The sequence below is a fragment of the Labeo rohita genome, chromosome 6 (genome assembly GCF_022985175.1).
Source record: "Labeo rohita strain BAU-BD-2019 chromosome 6, IGBB_LRoh.1.0, whole genome shotgun sequence".
NCBI lineage: Eukaryota > Metazoa > Chordata > Actinopteri > Cypriniformes > Cyprinidae > Labeo > Labeo rohita.
Genome location: NC_066874.1, coordinates 23,161,569 through 23,177,149, shown reverse-complemented (window position 1 = coordinate 23,177,149; position 15,581 = coordinate 23,161,569). Strand labels below are relative to the sequence as shown.

General features: G+C 35.2%; 1 protein-coding gene across 1 annotated transcript; it reads right to left on the bottom strand.

The window, feature by feature from the left end:
- Window positions 1–1,889: 1,889 nt before the first annotated feature.
- On the bottom strand, window positions 1,890–15,554 carry traf3ip2l (TRAF3 interacting protein 2-like). The gene is made up of 10 exons (XM_051112893.1): window positions 15,023–15,554; window positions 14,113–14,202; window positions 10,315–11,015; window positions 7,495–7,537; window positions 7,273–7,340; window positions 6,962–7,059; window positions 6,789–6,857; window positions 3,879–3,992; window positions 3,725–3,799; window positions 1,890–3,469 (listed from the first exon to the last, which is right to left on the bottom strand). The coding sequence occupies exons 2-10, from the start codon at window positions 14,142–14,144 to the stop codon at window positions 3,323–3,325; spliced, it is 1,347 nt and encodes a 448-aa protein (XP_050968850.1). The 5' UTR covers window positions 14,145–14,202; window positions 15,023–15,554; the 3' UTR covers window positions 1,890–3,322.
- Window positions 15,555–15,581: the final 27 nt, after the last annotated feature.

The window sequence follows — 15,581 nt, the reverse complement described above, 5'->3', positions numbered from 1 at the left end:
GTACATTAGCCGCTGTGGAAAAATAATAACAACATGTAGAAAGCGGTAAAACTGTCTGTACTACAAACCAGTATGTTCATAATTAAGATAATACATTAAAATAATATAGTACGACACACCTGTTTGCAATATCAAGCAGCAAAACGAGCGGTTTTGTACAGGAAGCGAATGACACTGGAAGATGGACCCAAATAATTTACAAAAAAGTCAGCGCCCGCTATTTTATATATATATATATATATATATATATATGAAATTATATATGAATATATATGTGAAATTCCTCTGAAATACTAATAGTTCCATTGTAAATTTCGTACTTTACATTTACAGATGCTTTTATCCAAAAACAACCTACCTTGCATGTCAGTTCATTAACTTTGCTTGTTTGATAAAGGATGTGCATGTCCACCAGTCTTGGATTGCTACAAACAGTATTAAAAGTCTGTGTGGGGATAGAACATTTTTTTTTTTTTTTTTGAGTGAGGAGTGAGGAATTTTGAGCCTCTAGAGCATGTGGTTATAGCCTCAGGTATGTACTGTTCTGCATGCCATGCCATATTTTTTTATAGCCAACTGCAATTGCATAAACATACATTCATTATTATCTAATAAATAAATCCCAAGCTTTAACTCAGTTCACTTCTTGGCTTTGAACCAACAACACCAGTGTATTCAATAACACGCTACATTAAACTGTACATGCATTTTTTTTTTTAAATAGCAGATCCTAAACTTTAGAACAGGCTCCTACTTTGTCTAAGATCACCCTTCTTGCTGAAATGTATTGGTATTTAAAGAATTGAATATTATTCTGTGACTGTAGTGATTTTGATTGAATCTGTACTGTAGAACATTTGGTTCAACTCCTGATGTTTTTAAAGTACACTACCAGTCAAAAGTTTTTGAACAGAAGATTTTTAATGCATTTTAAAGAATTCGCTTCTACTCACCAAGACTGCATTTATTTGATCCAAAATACAGCAAAAGCAGTAATATTGTAAAATATTAAAAGAACTGCTATCTATTTGAATATATTTTAAAATGTAATTTATTCCTGTGATCAAAGATACATTTTCAGCATCATTACTCCAGTCTTCAGTGTCACATCAGAAATATTCTAATATGCTGATTTGCTGTTCAAGAAACATTTATTATCAATATTTAAAACAGTTGAGTACATTTTTCGCAATTTTTTGATGAACAGAAAGATGCTGTTCTTCTGAACTTTCTATTAATCAGAGAAACCCGAAAAAAATTTACTCAGCTGTTTTCAACATAATAATAAATGTTTTTGAGCAGCAAATTAGAACATTAGAATGATTTCTGAAGGATCATGTGACTGGAGTAATGATGCTAAAAACTCTGAAATCACAGGAATAAATGACATTTTAAAACATTCAATAGAAAAGATATTTTAAAAACATTTTTAGAATATTTTGAAAAACATTACAACATTTTACTGTTTAAGCTGTACTTTGAATCAAATAAATGCAGGGTTGGTGAGCCGAAGAAATTGAAAATTAGTGCACGCTCTATATATATATATATATAAAAGTTGAGTTGAGATAAGTTGTATTTTTGTCTCTCACAGCCCTTATGTCTATTCTTGTAAAAGTTGTATAGCAAACTGAATTCTTTCATTTATTATTAAGGGTTTATAGGTTTTTAAAAACAAGGCATGTTGTTGTTGTAAGAACATGAATGACCATAAAATCTCAATGTGACGCAGACAATATAAACGTTTTTTTTCCCCGGCGGATTACTAATGACTCATACGGAAATTCAAAGACACAACATAGAAGTGGTTTGTTATAACAAACTATGAAGTGTGTGAAGATAATGTAGAAGCAAGTTCTTTTCAGGCTCACACAAAAGCAAAGAAGCATGATAAAAAAAAAGTGTGCTCACTATCGTTGTTTGTCGAATGTTTGTGGAAAAATCCAGTCATTTTAATAGAAATCAGGAACTTGGCATTGAGCAAAAGATTTCCCCATGCAGATTTCGCAATGAGTTCACGTTGGTTACATGGATTTGTGACAATGACCATCAGAAAGCTGCTAGGTTTGAAAAGCAACTTCTGTGGAAAGCACATCACTACACTGCTTAATACAAAGTAAAGAAAAAACTGAGCTAACTTCAAAAATCATGGCACTCAAACTCATGTACATTTTAAGTAAAAAGTTTACACACACCTTGCAGAATCTGCAAAATGTTAATCATTTTACCAAAATAATAGGGATCATACAAAATGCATGTTATTCTCTATTTAGTACTGACCTGAATAAGATATTTCACATAAAAGGTGTTTACATATAGTCCACAAGAGAATATAATAGTTGAATTTATAAAAATGACCCCGTTCAAGTTTACATATGCTTGATTCTTAATACTGTGTTGTTACCTGAATGATCCACAGCTGTGTTTTAGTTAAAGTTGTTCATGAGTCCCTTGTTTGCCCTGAACAGTTAAACTGCCTGCTGTTCTTCAGAAAAGTCCTTCAAGTCCCACAAATTTCAGCATTTTTGTTTATTTGAACCCTTTCCGATAATGACTGTATGATTTTGAGATCCATCTTTTTACACTGAGGACAACTGAGTGACTCATATATAAGTATTACAGAAGGTTCAAATGCTCACTGATGTTCCAGAAGGGAAAACAATGCATTAAGAGACAGGGGGTGTAAACTTTTGAACAGAATGAAAATATGTACATTTTTCTAATTTTGCCTAAGTATCATATTTTTTTTCATTTAGTACTGCCCTTCAGAAGCTACAGAAGACACTTACATGTTTCCCAGAAAACAAAATAAGTTACATTTATCCTGATCTTCAAATTAAAAAAGTTTTCACCCCACTTAATGCATTGTTTCCTTCTGATGCATCAGTGAGTGTTTGAACCTTCTGTAATAATTACATATGAGTCCCTCCGTTGTCCTGAAAAGTTGGATCTGAACACAATGAAATGCTGAAGGTCAGTACTAAAAAAAAAAAAATAACATGCATTTTGTATGATCCTTCTTATTTTGGTAAAGCAGTTAATGTTTTGCAGATTCTGCAAGGTGTATGTAAACTTTTGACTTCAACTGTAACTACATTTGCAGTTCTTCTATATTTGTCGGGACACATTCTGACTTACTCATTAACCACATGTGGTGAAATATTAATTAAGACATGAGTTGTCTACAAGGATTACATCAACTAACAATGGCTTTAGGGATTTTAACATACTGAACACCCATCTAGTAGCTCAGAGGGACAAACAAAACAAATACCATGCCTGACATATTATGGGTCTACATACAAAAAGCAAATCTAACCAACTATATGGGGATGGAGACAATGGTGGGCAGCTCTCCTATGGGTGGAGGGTTGTACTTCTCAACACGCATGAGTCGACGAAGAATGTCATCACGGTCTCTGGGCCAGGTGAAGATTTGTGTGCTTTGAAGCCATGAAGGAACGTGGCACTGACAGACGGAAACAGACACAGAAATGTTGTAAACTAACAAACAAGGCGTCATTACATCTGAACTGGATTTAAGTGGAATCCAATGGAGCAATCCTTTGGGTGTTACTATAGTACTTGTACAAACAACCACAGATGTCTATTGCTGTTATCATAATAGTTCATCGCACATTAGTATTTTGGCTCCTTGAGCAAGTACTTGTTCAAAAACTAACATCCTGTCTGGGTTTAAAAGTAACTGGAGATGCAGTTTTACCTTCCTGGCACCAGGAAACAAGATGGGGATGAATCTGTAATTCCTGGCACCGTTTTGAATGAACTCGTTTTGTAACTAAAACACAAAGTGCTTTTATGAGTCACCTGACAAGAAAAATAAAGAAAAACCTAGATTGTTTTCACTTAAGTTGTACCTGTTTGTGTATGTAGACGGTGTTGAGCGTTTCATCGTTTTCCATGCAAAACGAAGCATTGGTCACAATCTCGTGGTACTTCGGACTAATGACTATGATGATCAGATAGTCTTTCTGTGCATAACAGAACACAAAAATGCAAAATTAGACAACTGAATTGACAAGAGGGAACAATTATTTCAGACACTCTACTAAAATTAGACATACAAGGTTTGTCGTTCTCAGTACAGCAGACAGTTTTCTTGTAACTGTGTGACACCGTAAGAAAATGATGCCAGAAATATGTCCTCCCCCACTTCAGTTCTTAATTAAAATTACATGTTTCACGGTTACATGGTTTTTTATTAAATGGTCTCTTTTCTTCCTCCTCAAGATGCATAAAATTAAAAGTTCTGTTGGATTGTTTCCTGCCAACATACTTTCAACAAACAAGCTTAAACTACTAGCTGTATCCATTTAGAAGCAAATATCATTGAACACAAACAGGAAAAACACACTGACATTGTACCTGTTCAGTTTCTTAGCACAAATGAAATCACCCAAAAGCAGCTACTTGTGGACATTCATTTGAAAGGGAATGTGATAGTATGTTCAACTATATGTCAGAGACCAAATCTTGGCATTTATAAAGTTTATAAGGTTAAATGGTGACATTTTATCAGACATAAAATGCCAGTGAACTAAAAAATGTGAGAGTTGTGAGAGCTGAAGACCCCACAACAGGCTGTATGTGTTGACCATAAACAGCGATATTAGTTCTTCCACTGTTTGCAATTCAATAGTAAACACTGCTGTATAAATGTAACCACTGAACAAGTTTTCCCAGCTGCGCCCTGTTCTATTTAAAAGGTTAAAGAGTTCAACTGAATTTTTTTAGATGCCAAGGATACATGTATAAACTTCACTAATGACAGTGAAAGTATATTCAGGAAAATAAATAAATACATACATATATAAATAAATAGACAACTGCAGTTGTAAATAAACATTTCAACTGCAATGCACACAGACTGAAGTAGTTTAAGTCTTTGGTTCTTTTAATTGTGATGATTTTGGCCAACATTTAACAAAAACCCACCAATTCACTATCTCAACAAATTAGAATATGATGACATGCCAATCAGCTAATCAACTCAAAACACCTGCAAAGGTTTCCTGAGCCTTTAAAATGGTCTCTCAGTTTGGTTCACTAGGCTACACAATCACTTGTCCAGAAGACAATCATTGACACCCTTCACAAGGAAGGTAAGCCACAGACATTCATTGCCAAAGAAGCTGGCTGTTCACAGAGTGCTGTATCCAAGCATGTTAACAGAAAGTTGAGTGGAAGGAAAAGGTGGGAAAGAAAGAGATGCACAACCAACCGAGAGAACCACAGCCTTGAGAGGCTTGTCAAGCAAAGTCGATTCAAGAATTTGGGTGAACTTCACAAGAAATGGACTGTGTTTTTTGAAAACCAAAGTCACTGCACCCGTTTACCAAGACATTTTAGAGCACTTCATGCTTCCTTCTGCTGACCAACTTTTTAAAGATGCTGATTTCATTTCCAGCAGGATTTGGCACCTGCCCACGCTGCCAAAAGCACCAAAATTTGGTTAAATGACCATGGTGTTGGTGTGCTTGACTGGCCAGCAGATTTACCAGACCTGAATTCCATAGAGAATCTATGGGGTATTGTCAAGAGGAAAACGAGAAACAAGAGACCAAAAAATGCTGATGAGCTGAAGGCCACTGTCAAAGAAACCTGGGCTTCCATACCACCTCAGCAGTGCCACAGACTGATCACCTCCATTCCACGCCAAATTGAGGCAGTAATTAAAGCAAAAGGAGCCTCTGCCAAGTATTGAGTACATATACTGTAAATGAACATACTTTCCAGAAGGTCAACAATTCACTAAAATGTTTTTTTATTGATCTTATGAAGTATTCTAATTTGTTGAGAGGGTTTTTGTTAAATGTGAGCCAAAATCATCACAATTAAAAGAAGCAAAGACTTAAACTGCTTCAGTCTGTGTGCAATGAAATTAGAAGAACAGTATTTATCTGAAATAGAAATCTTTTGTAACATTATAAATGTCTTTGTCATCACTTAATAAAAGTATTAATTCCTATAATCCCCTCTATAAAAAAAAATTATACTGATTTCAAGATTTTGAACGGTATAGTGTATAATGTTACAAAAGCTTTTTATTTCAAATAAATGCTGAAAATGTATATTTGATCACAGGAATAAATTACATTAATTTAAATATATTTAAATAAAAAAAGAGTTATTTTAAATAGTAAAAATATTTCAAAATTGTACTGTTTTTGCTGTACTTTGGATCCATTAAATGCAGGTATGGTGAACAGAAAAGCTACTTTAAAAAAACATTACAAATCTTACTGTTTAAAAACTTTTGACTGGTGGTGTATTTCGGAATAATATTTTGGATTTTGTAATGCAAGTTTTCATTATATAGATAATAATAAGAACCACTATTAAAAATTTAGCACCAAGTCAGCATATTAGAATGATTTTTTTTGGCTCTAAAGACTGGAGTAATGGCTGAAATAATTCAGCTTTGCCATCACAACAGTAAATTTCTAAAATATTAAATCACACATTCACTCTCTATCCATTCAATCCATCTACATACATCTTCCACTATTTTTCTAGTGTTTTCTGTGTTCGCAGAGACTGCTGTGTCATTAATTATTTATTTTTTCACACTGGTCTATTACTGCGATATCCTCTTTCCAATAAGCCTGTCTCAAAACTTTGGGTTGCTTCAGAGTTTTCATACAAACTTTTCCGGTAGGTGGTTCTTGGCCAGAATAAGCTGCGATGTGGACTAGATCTTCTACTGCGTAAGTCAAACTAGGAAAAACACGCTCTCTGAAATACTAGCAGACCTGGTTTTTACTTACTTCGCTGATGTATCTCTCCATGAAGTCAATCTTGCTTATGCTTTTGAACTGTTGTTCAAACATGTCAATCTGCGCAAAAAGAACATAGAGATTGAAGATGATCTCTGGCAGACCCCATATCAGGAGACAAGCATGGCTGCAAGGCAATGTCTGGTACAGGTTGCTTGTCTTACGTGAGTGTAGAAGCCGTTGTGTCTCAGTAGGGCGACAAAGTTGATGATCTCTTTGACATGTTTTTCACTGTCTGCTTCGTAAGTAACAAACACCTTCCCTGGAATAATGAAGAGTAAAAAAGAACATAAAACTCAAGATTATATTATATTAGTGAAAGTACAGTATCTTTTGTACATATAGCAGGTTTACCACATGAACACTTTTTGATAAACACTTTATAATCAGGTGACTTATATAGTCTGATGTTACTGGCATATACTGTACATCTTTCTCAAATGTGTCATTGCTCAACAATAGTGTGCACACTTACTTTGCTCCAGGGATAGAGGGGCTGTGCTTGGGGTTAGTTTAGCTCGAGGGTGAGGAGAGGTGTGGCCACTGCGAAACATAAAAGCATTTGGATAAAGACCTCAGACAGCTAAGTTTAATTGGTCAGTGAGAATCAGCAACTTATTAAATCACTTACAGTACAACACAAGACTAGTTGTCTTACATACACTGTGCAGTAAAACTCACCACTATCACACATTACCTATGAGTGAACTCTAAGGCTGATTGTCTGCTGTTGTCAGGACCTGTTAGAGATGAAATGATTGAAGTGAGTGAGGCATTAATCTGCACAGGGCTCGACATTAAGCCTTGACTTGTGCTAAAGATGTTACTTGTCCAGAAAAAATAAAGTATTTTGAAGCAATAGTCTCTGTCAGCTTTTACTTACTTAAAGGAGAAGTCTACTTCTAGAACAAAAATTGACAGATAATGTACTCACCCCTTGTCATCCAAGATGTTCATGTCTTTCTTTCTTCAGTCATAAAGAAATTATGTGTTTTGAGGACAACATTTCAGGATTTTTTTTCCATATAGTGGACTTCAATGGTGCCCCGAATTTGAACTTCCAAAAGGCAGTTTAAATGTGGCTTTAAACGATCCCAAATGCGGATGTAAATGATCCCAGACGAAGTAGGGTCTTATCTAACGAAACGATCGGTTATTTTCATAAAAATAATACAATTTTTTATACTTTTTAATGTGAAACACTCATCTTGTCTTACTCTGCCTGAACTGTTTTTTCCGGTTCATGATAGTTAGGGTATGTCGAAAAATTCCCATCTCATGTTCTCCCTCAATTTCAAAATGTTCCTATATCGCTGTTTTGCCTTTTTTGTTAAGGGTGTTTGATCTTCTCTGCATGTTCATCTGGGTTGGTACTTTTGTGGCGATGTAGGATGATTTTGAAATGATTTTTGAAGTTCAGAGAGAAAATACGATTGGAGTTTTTCGATATACCCTAACTGTCTTGAACCAGAATACACAGGGTTCAGGGAGAGCAAGACAAGATGAGCGTTTGAGATTAAAAAGTATTTAAATTGTATTTTTTTTAATGAAAATGACCAATCGTTTTGCTAGATAAGACCCTTCTTCCTCGGTTGGGATCGTTTACAACTGTATTTGGTATCGTTTGAAGCCGCATTTTGGAAGTTCAAACTCGGGGCGCCATAGCAGTCCATTATATGGAAAGAAAAATCCTGAAATGTTTCCCTCAAAAAACATAATTTCTTTATGGCTGAAGAAAGAACATGAACATGTTGGAAACATTCTTGAGGAAAACATTCCCGAATTTTTCTCCATATAGTGGACTTCAATGGTACCCCCAAGTTTGAACTTCCAAAATCCAGTTTAAATGCAGCTTCAAATGGCTCTAAGCAATCCCAGCTGAGGAAGATGGGTCTTATCTAGCAAAACGATATGTCATTTTTTAACCTCAAACGCTTGACTGGTCTTGTCTCTGCGATGTGCATGTGTAGTCCGTGTAATCCAGGTCAATACAGTTAGGGTATGTCGAAAAACTCCCGTCTCGTTTTCTTCTTCGACGTCAAAATTGTCCTACATCGCTGTTTTACCGTTTTTTGTGAAGGGCGTTTGATCTTCTCTGCATGTTCAAATTGTAAACACTGGGTCAGTACTTCTGCAGCGATGTAGGATGATTTTGAAGTTGGGAAAGAAAACGAGATGGGAGTTTTTTGACATACCCTAACTATATTGACCGTATTGAACCGGAAACCATTCACGCAGACTTAAACAAGACGAGCGTTTGAGGTTAAACAGTATTTAAATTGTCAATTTGTTTCAAAAATGACCAATCGTTTTGCTAGATAAGACCCTTCTTCGTCGACTGGGACCGTTTAGAGCCATTTGAAGCTGCTTTTAAACTGCATTTTGGAAGTTCAAATTTGGGGGCACCATTGAAAGTCCACTATATTTGGGAATGTTTTCCTCAAGAAACAATTTCTTATCAACTGCAGAAAGAAAGACATGAACATCTTGGATGACAAGGGGTTGAGTAAATTATCTGTAAATTTTTGTTCTGGAAGTGGACTTCTCCTTTAAATCATCTAGTGCATGTTTTAAAATAAAAGGTTAATAAAACAATAAAAGATTACAAAGAATTTTAAGTGAGAAAATAAATTGACATGAAAAAAAAAATTTAAATAATAGTAAATTATAAGTCAGTTTTGAATGCATTGTAAACTGCATTTTGCCAGTTGCTTTTCTTTGTCATTTTGTCAAATGATTTCCTTATCCATTTGTTTACCACGTTAAAAAATGCCATTGGTCATACAGTAGGGGCAACCAATCAGTTTTCAACTCAATTTTACATGTCAACTCAAAAATACATGTTAGACAGACTGTCAGTGGACAGTAAGATATACTTACATATACAAATTTTTGTTTAATAAACCAGGAATTTATACCATGTCGTTTTTTTTGTTATGCAATTAAGAGAGTACAGCAAATGCAGCTACTTCTTATGTTTATACTGTACTTTACACAGAAAGTATGCTTTTCAATAAAAAAGATTGACAATGACTTAACTTAATTATGGTTTAGTGCTATTTCAGTACATTTAACATTAGTCTAAACTATATTGTGGGTAGTCAGTGAATAAAATGTAGGTTTGAGCACTGCACATAAACTGATGCAATGCTTGGGGAATATGCTTCAAAGTGTAGTGGTGACCATTATCTAATTCATATATTTAAATGTTTCATTTTCTAAGATGGGTATCACATCTAAAATGGAAATTGGTTACATAATCTGACAGTATAACTGCACAAATGTAATGCAATTTACCTGGTTGAAACAGGTTGAATAGAGGTTGATAAAGCCATTTGATAAAGAACTCATCACATACTATAAGGTAATTTTAATTTCAATAGGCTTATAAATGTTGGAATTATGCCTCATCTGCCTTAAGTAACAACTGAACAAGTTCCATGTAAAAGACAGAAACTGACTCACTTATGAGTCATTCATAAGAGACATGGAATTTTAACAAAGAACCAGGACTTACGTGAAGGCCAACAGGGCATGTGGTAATATGGCCTGTAATGAGAGCCCTGATCCATTTGATACACATCCACAGGATACTGACTACAGCATGGCGGCCAGCGGGACCCGCGGGACCCGCGGGACCCGCAGGGATGCGGGGGCATGCAGCAGCTGTGTTGCGCAAATGCAGTTGGGATAGAGTGCAGTGAACGCGGCTGTTCTAGACTTCCTTCTCCCAGACTGTGCCTGTCTGGAGAGCAAGAGTAGCTGGAATCACCAGAATAACTGCAGTAATTTCCAGACACTAAGCAAGAGGGCATGTTGCCACTAGGGTATTCCACCGAACTGCTGCCTACGGAACTGGAGCGGAGCAGGTCTATGTTGTGCGGCTCTAGTGTACTCAGACATGCTTCCGTCTGACTAGGAAAGGGCGTCTGGGGATTGTATCCGGAAGGCAGACCTAGCGGGGGCTGGTAAGGGCTGTAGCTGGTCTGCGTGGATCTGTAGCTGGTCTTTCTGTCTCTGCAGATATCCGTGAAGTCAGCCTGTGAACTCAAAGACGACTCATTTCCAGACAAACAACAGTCAGCGAGAGAGAGCTGGGAATCGGTGGAGTCTGAGTGACAGATGGAGTCCTCAGTAACAATTTTCTCCATAGTTTCGTCGTTCTCTTCTGGAAAGTTGAGGGATTGTAAACTGTAGTGGGCAAATGGTGAAATATACCTAGGTAATGTGGGAAAAGAAAACAAGAGTTCTTGAGTACTCTTGCTCAATCAACATTTGAAAGAAATCAACATTTGAAAATTAACACAATGACTGCATAATCCAAATATCCAAAAAACGACTATAGCTAGCAGATTTCCTAATATTTATTGAAACAGCAGTTTCAGCCTAAAAACCTTCTTTAGGCATTTTAAGAACAACTGGTGCCAGAATAAGGCTGTCAGACCAAAATGTTTGAATAATGTTTAAGTGTGGTTTAATACCTCAGAAATGTATTTTTATATTTTCATTGTACCAAAGTATCTTTAAGTATCTTATTGTTTTTTTAATCACTATTAGATTATTAAAAACATTTTAAATTCAATTGCCACACTAAATATAATTTCAAACATATAAAATAAATGTTTAAAATAAAAATGGAAAGACAACACAATGCAAATGTATTTATGGTAACATTTTACAATAAGGTGTCATTTGTTAACATTAGTTAATGTATTAACTAACATGAACAAACAATGAATAATAAATTTATTGCAATATTTATTAATCTTCGTTAATGTTAGTTTATTAAAATAGTCGTTCATTATTTGTTCATGTTTGAAATTAACATTAATGTTAAAGGGGTCATCGGATGCCCATTTTCCACAAGCTGATATAATTCTGTAGTCTATAATGTACTTTGGTTAAAAAATCTCAATGATAGCGTAAAACAACACCCTTTTTACCTTGCCAAAATGAGCTCTGCAAAAATCATCTAATTCTGGTCAAGGCTGCTTTAAATGCAAATGAGCTCTGCTCGCCCCGCCCCTCTCTTCTCTTTGTGGATTGACGAGCCTGTTTACTTTAGCCGCATTTAGCCGTTAAACTTGCTAACTAGCACATTATTAGGAAAGGCGATCGCAAACGTTCATAAAAACCCCTTATAGTCACTTCTGCCGTAAGTGAAGCTGGATCACGAATGATTTGCGCAAACATAGACGGATATATGTAGATCGGGAGGCGCATTCCCTTCACAAACAAACATAATCTACTGCATCTTCAGCAGCTCAGATGTCGGGAGTAAATGACGACCACTACGTTCGTTATTACATCCAGCAACACAACACCTCAATCGCTCAATTCATGTCTAACTTACATCCCTGCTCCGGCATCAAAACATGAAGGTTGGACTGTTACAACTGATCTGAGGTAAGACACTCATGTCAATCAACTATAGTGGGAGTGGCCTCTGTGGGTGTGACGCCACAATGACAGGAATCTGAGAATGGCTCGATTTGAAAAAAGGGGATATTATTTTTACAGATTAATTAATAAAAACCACTGCATAGATTTTTACCATTACAGAGTAGATTTGTACATACACTGACAACACACATTAATGTTCAAACAGCATGTAAAAGTGAACTTAGCATCCAATGACCCCTTTAACTAATGAACCTTAATGTAAAGTGTTACTGTTTAAATGTTTCAAACTAGGGCTGTAAATTGAATACGATTATAGCTATTAATTTGATGATTGTCTTTTGACGGAATTACAATAAAAAGTAAAAAAAAGAAAAGTAAAACAATACTATTAAGATCTATAAATGTGTTAAAATTGCAGTTTACAAATTCTTTTTGTATTAAGAAACCTGCAAGCTCTGAAAGTGCGTGCAGCATGGGACTTATCTTTTAAAAACTTTTCATTATAGAAGAACAGAAAACAGTAATCATGTTTCAAATGTTATACGGTAACAAAACTAGCACTGGGAAGTCGCCAAATGCAAGTAAAAACTGGTTTTGCTAAGCAAATTAAATTCAGTTGGCTGCAAACTGCCTTTGGAATACAAAATTGGAACAAACTATATGACTAAAGTATTGAGACACCTGACCATTATACCAACAGGGATTAAAAACTTTCCATTCTAAATAGATAGACATTAATATCTGGAATTGGGAGACCATCTACACTGCCAGTCAAAAGTTTTTGAACAGTAAGGTATATTTCTTCTGCTCAGCAAGCCTGCATTTATTTGATCCAAAACACAGCAAAACCAGTAATATTGTGAAACATTTTTATTATTTAAAATAACTTTTAAAATGTAATTTATTCTAAATTTTCAGCATCACTACTCCAGTCTTCAGTGTCACATAATCCTTCAGAAATCATTCTAATTTGCTGATTTGCTGTTCAAGAAACGTGTTTTATTATTATCAGTATTAAACTGAACTTTCTATTCATCAAAGAAACCTGAAAAAATTCTACTCTGCTGTTTTCAGCATAATAATAATAATACTTTTTTTTTCTTGAGCAGCAAATTAGAATATTAGACTGATTTCTGAAAGATCATGTGACTGGAGTAATGATGCTAAAAATTCAGCTTTGAAATTTTAGGAATAAACTACATTTTAAAATATATTTAAATAGAAAAAGGTTATTTTAAATAGTTAATATATTACTTTTTTTTTTTGCTGTACTTTGGATTTAAAAAATGCAGGCTTGGTGAGCAGAAGAGACTTAAAAAAATTAAAAATCTTACTGTTCAACATCTTCCATTCTTAAGGCAAGGCTTTCCACAAGATTTGAGTGTTTCTGTCAGAACTTTTGCCAATTCATCCCATTCACAGAGCCTTTGTGAGGTCAGGCCCTGATGTGGGACGAGAAGGCCTGGCTTGCAATCTCTGTTCCAGTTAATCCCAAATGTGTTCAAGGGGGGTTGGGGTCAGAGCTCTGTGTGGGCCAGTCAAGTTCTTCCACACCAAACTCAGACATCCAACCACTGAACTCTTCAACTATGAAATCAAATCAGCACAGTGTTGGTGACTTTCCTGCACCGTGGCTTTACGCTGCTGTTCCTAATGCTTACATTTTTTTTTTAAAAAAATACTACTTACAGTTGACCGTCAAAAATCTAGCAGGAATGAAATTTCACAGTTTTATCCCAAAGGAGGCATCCTATCACATTACCACACTTGAATTCACTGTGCCAAATTTTTCAAGGTGCTTCAGACTCAAAATATTGAGCACCTGAATACAATTAAGACTTGTGTTCCAATACTTTTTGTCTATATAGAGTACCTTAATAACAATTATGTCATTGTGAGATGTATATTTTACCTATATTGTAAGCACTGCGATGAAGGCATCATTCTTGTGCCTAACACAAAAGAGATGCAGCCATTCCATATCCCCAGTCAGCACACAAATCTGCAATAAATTAATAAGAAATGAACACAGGTAACGACTTGAACGATGATCCCCCTGTTAAATAAAACTGCATTTATGAAAAACGAAAAACCTTTCGCTACTGAAATACAGGAACCCACAATTATGCAAAGGGGATTTTTTTTTTTCTCTCCCTCTCTCTAGCTTTTTCTCTTAACTTACAGTATGAAATATAGTGCACTTTACATCATCAGTGGAAAACACCTTAATGTGCAGTGGAAACCAAAATGAGACATGGGAAATCACAGGTATCACAAATGGGGAGAGGATACTAATATACATAATGTCTTTCATTAGCATAACAGTGAAAAAAACAACAACAAAAAAATACATAATACATCATTTCTTCATTGACTAAAACATAGAAATGCATACTGACAACAGTGAGTTACAAAAACTCATGTAATTCTTCTTTCTGAACAGTTGTACAGTAAATGACTCTATGTCATAATACATTGCATAAGATATTCTATTTATTTTATTTATTTTGTAAATATTTCGTGTTCTCAACGTGTCTAGTTCAGGTTAGTTAAAACGGTCACTGCCGCAGGGCTACATAACATACTCGGGTAAAAAAAAAAAAAAAAAAAAGTCTCACATTTCGCTCTAACTTTGTACTACATTACTATACAGGTAACACCTCCCAGAACTAAAGTCTTATAAAATTAAAAGCTTAAATACGACATAATAAAGACAACACGTGTATAAAAGTCACACTCAGCTCTTATATTATTACACGTCAACGTTGTCCGTGACGAACTGTACGCTGACGTCACGTAAGCCAGATAAAACACGTACATACCTGTAGGCTGATCAGCAAATTTTGTCGTGTGAAATGTTTAATTTCAATAACTCTGGAATATCAGTGAACAAAACCGTTGGACATTACATAAAGCACACGAGCTGTAATGTTAGCAGTCGCAGTACATACTGTTTGGAAGTTTCTCAACACCTGCCTATTCACACCGCAAATTCCGCCCACTTCCCAGAAAGCACATCCTCAACCCAGAGCGGTTTTTTTGTCTGCCTTCAACAAAACAAAAACTAGTGATGAACGATTTGCTCTTTTAATCAGATTCTTTGTAATTATTCTGAAGAAGCCAATCGCAGTGTGTTTGTAAATCTGTGTGTTTGACTTTTGAGTTAAGAACAAAATTGGCGACAATACCAATAATAACTAATATGATAAATAATTAACATTCTGATTCGACTATTAATATATTAGTTGCCGTTACTGACCACAATATTGCTAATTTAGTTTACAATACTGTCTGAAAACTAAAAACAGCATTTGACATCTATACAGATATGTACAATTTCACTAAAAATGAAAGGTAAACTGCAGCACCAAGAATTTATTT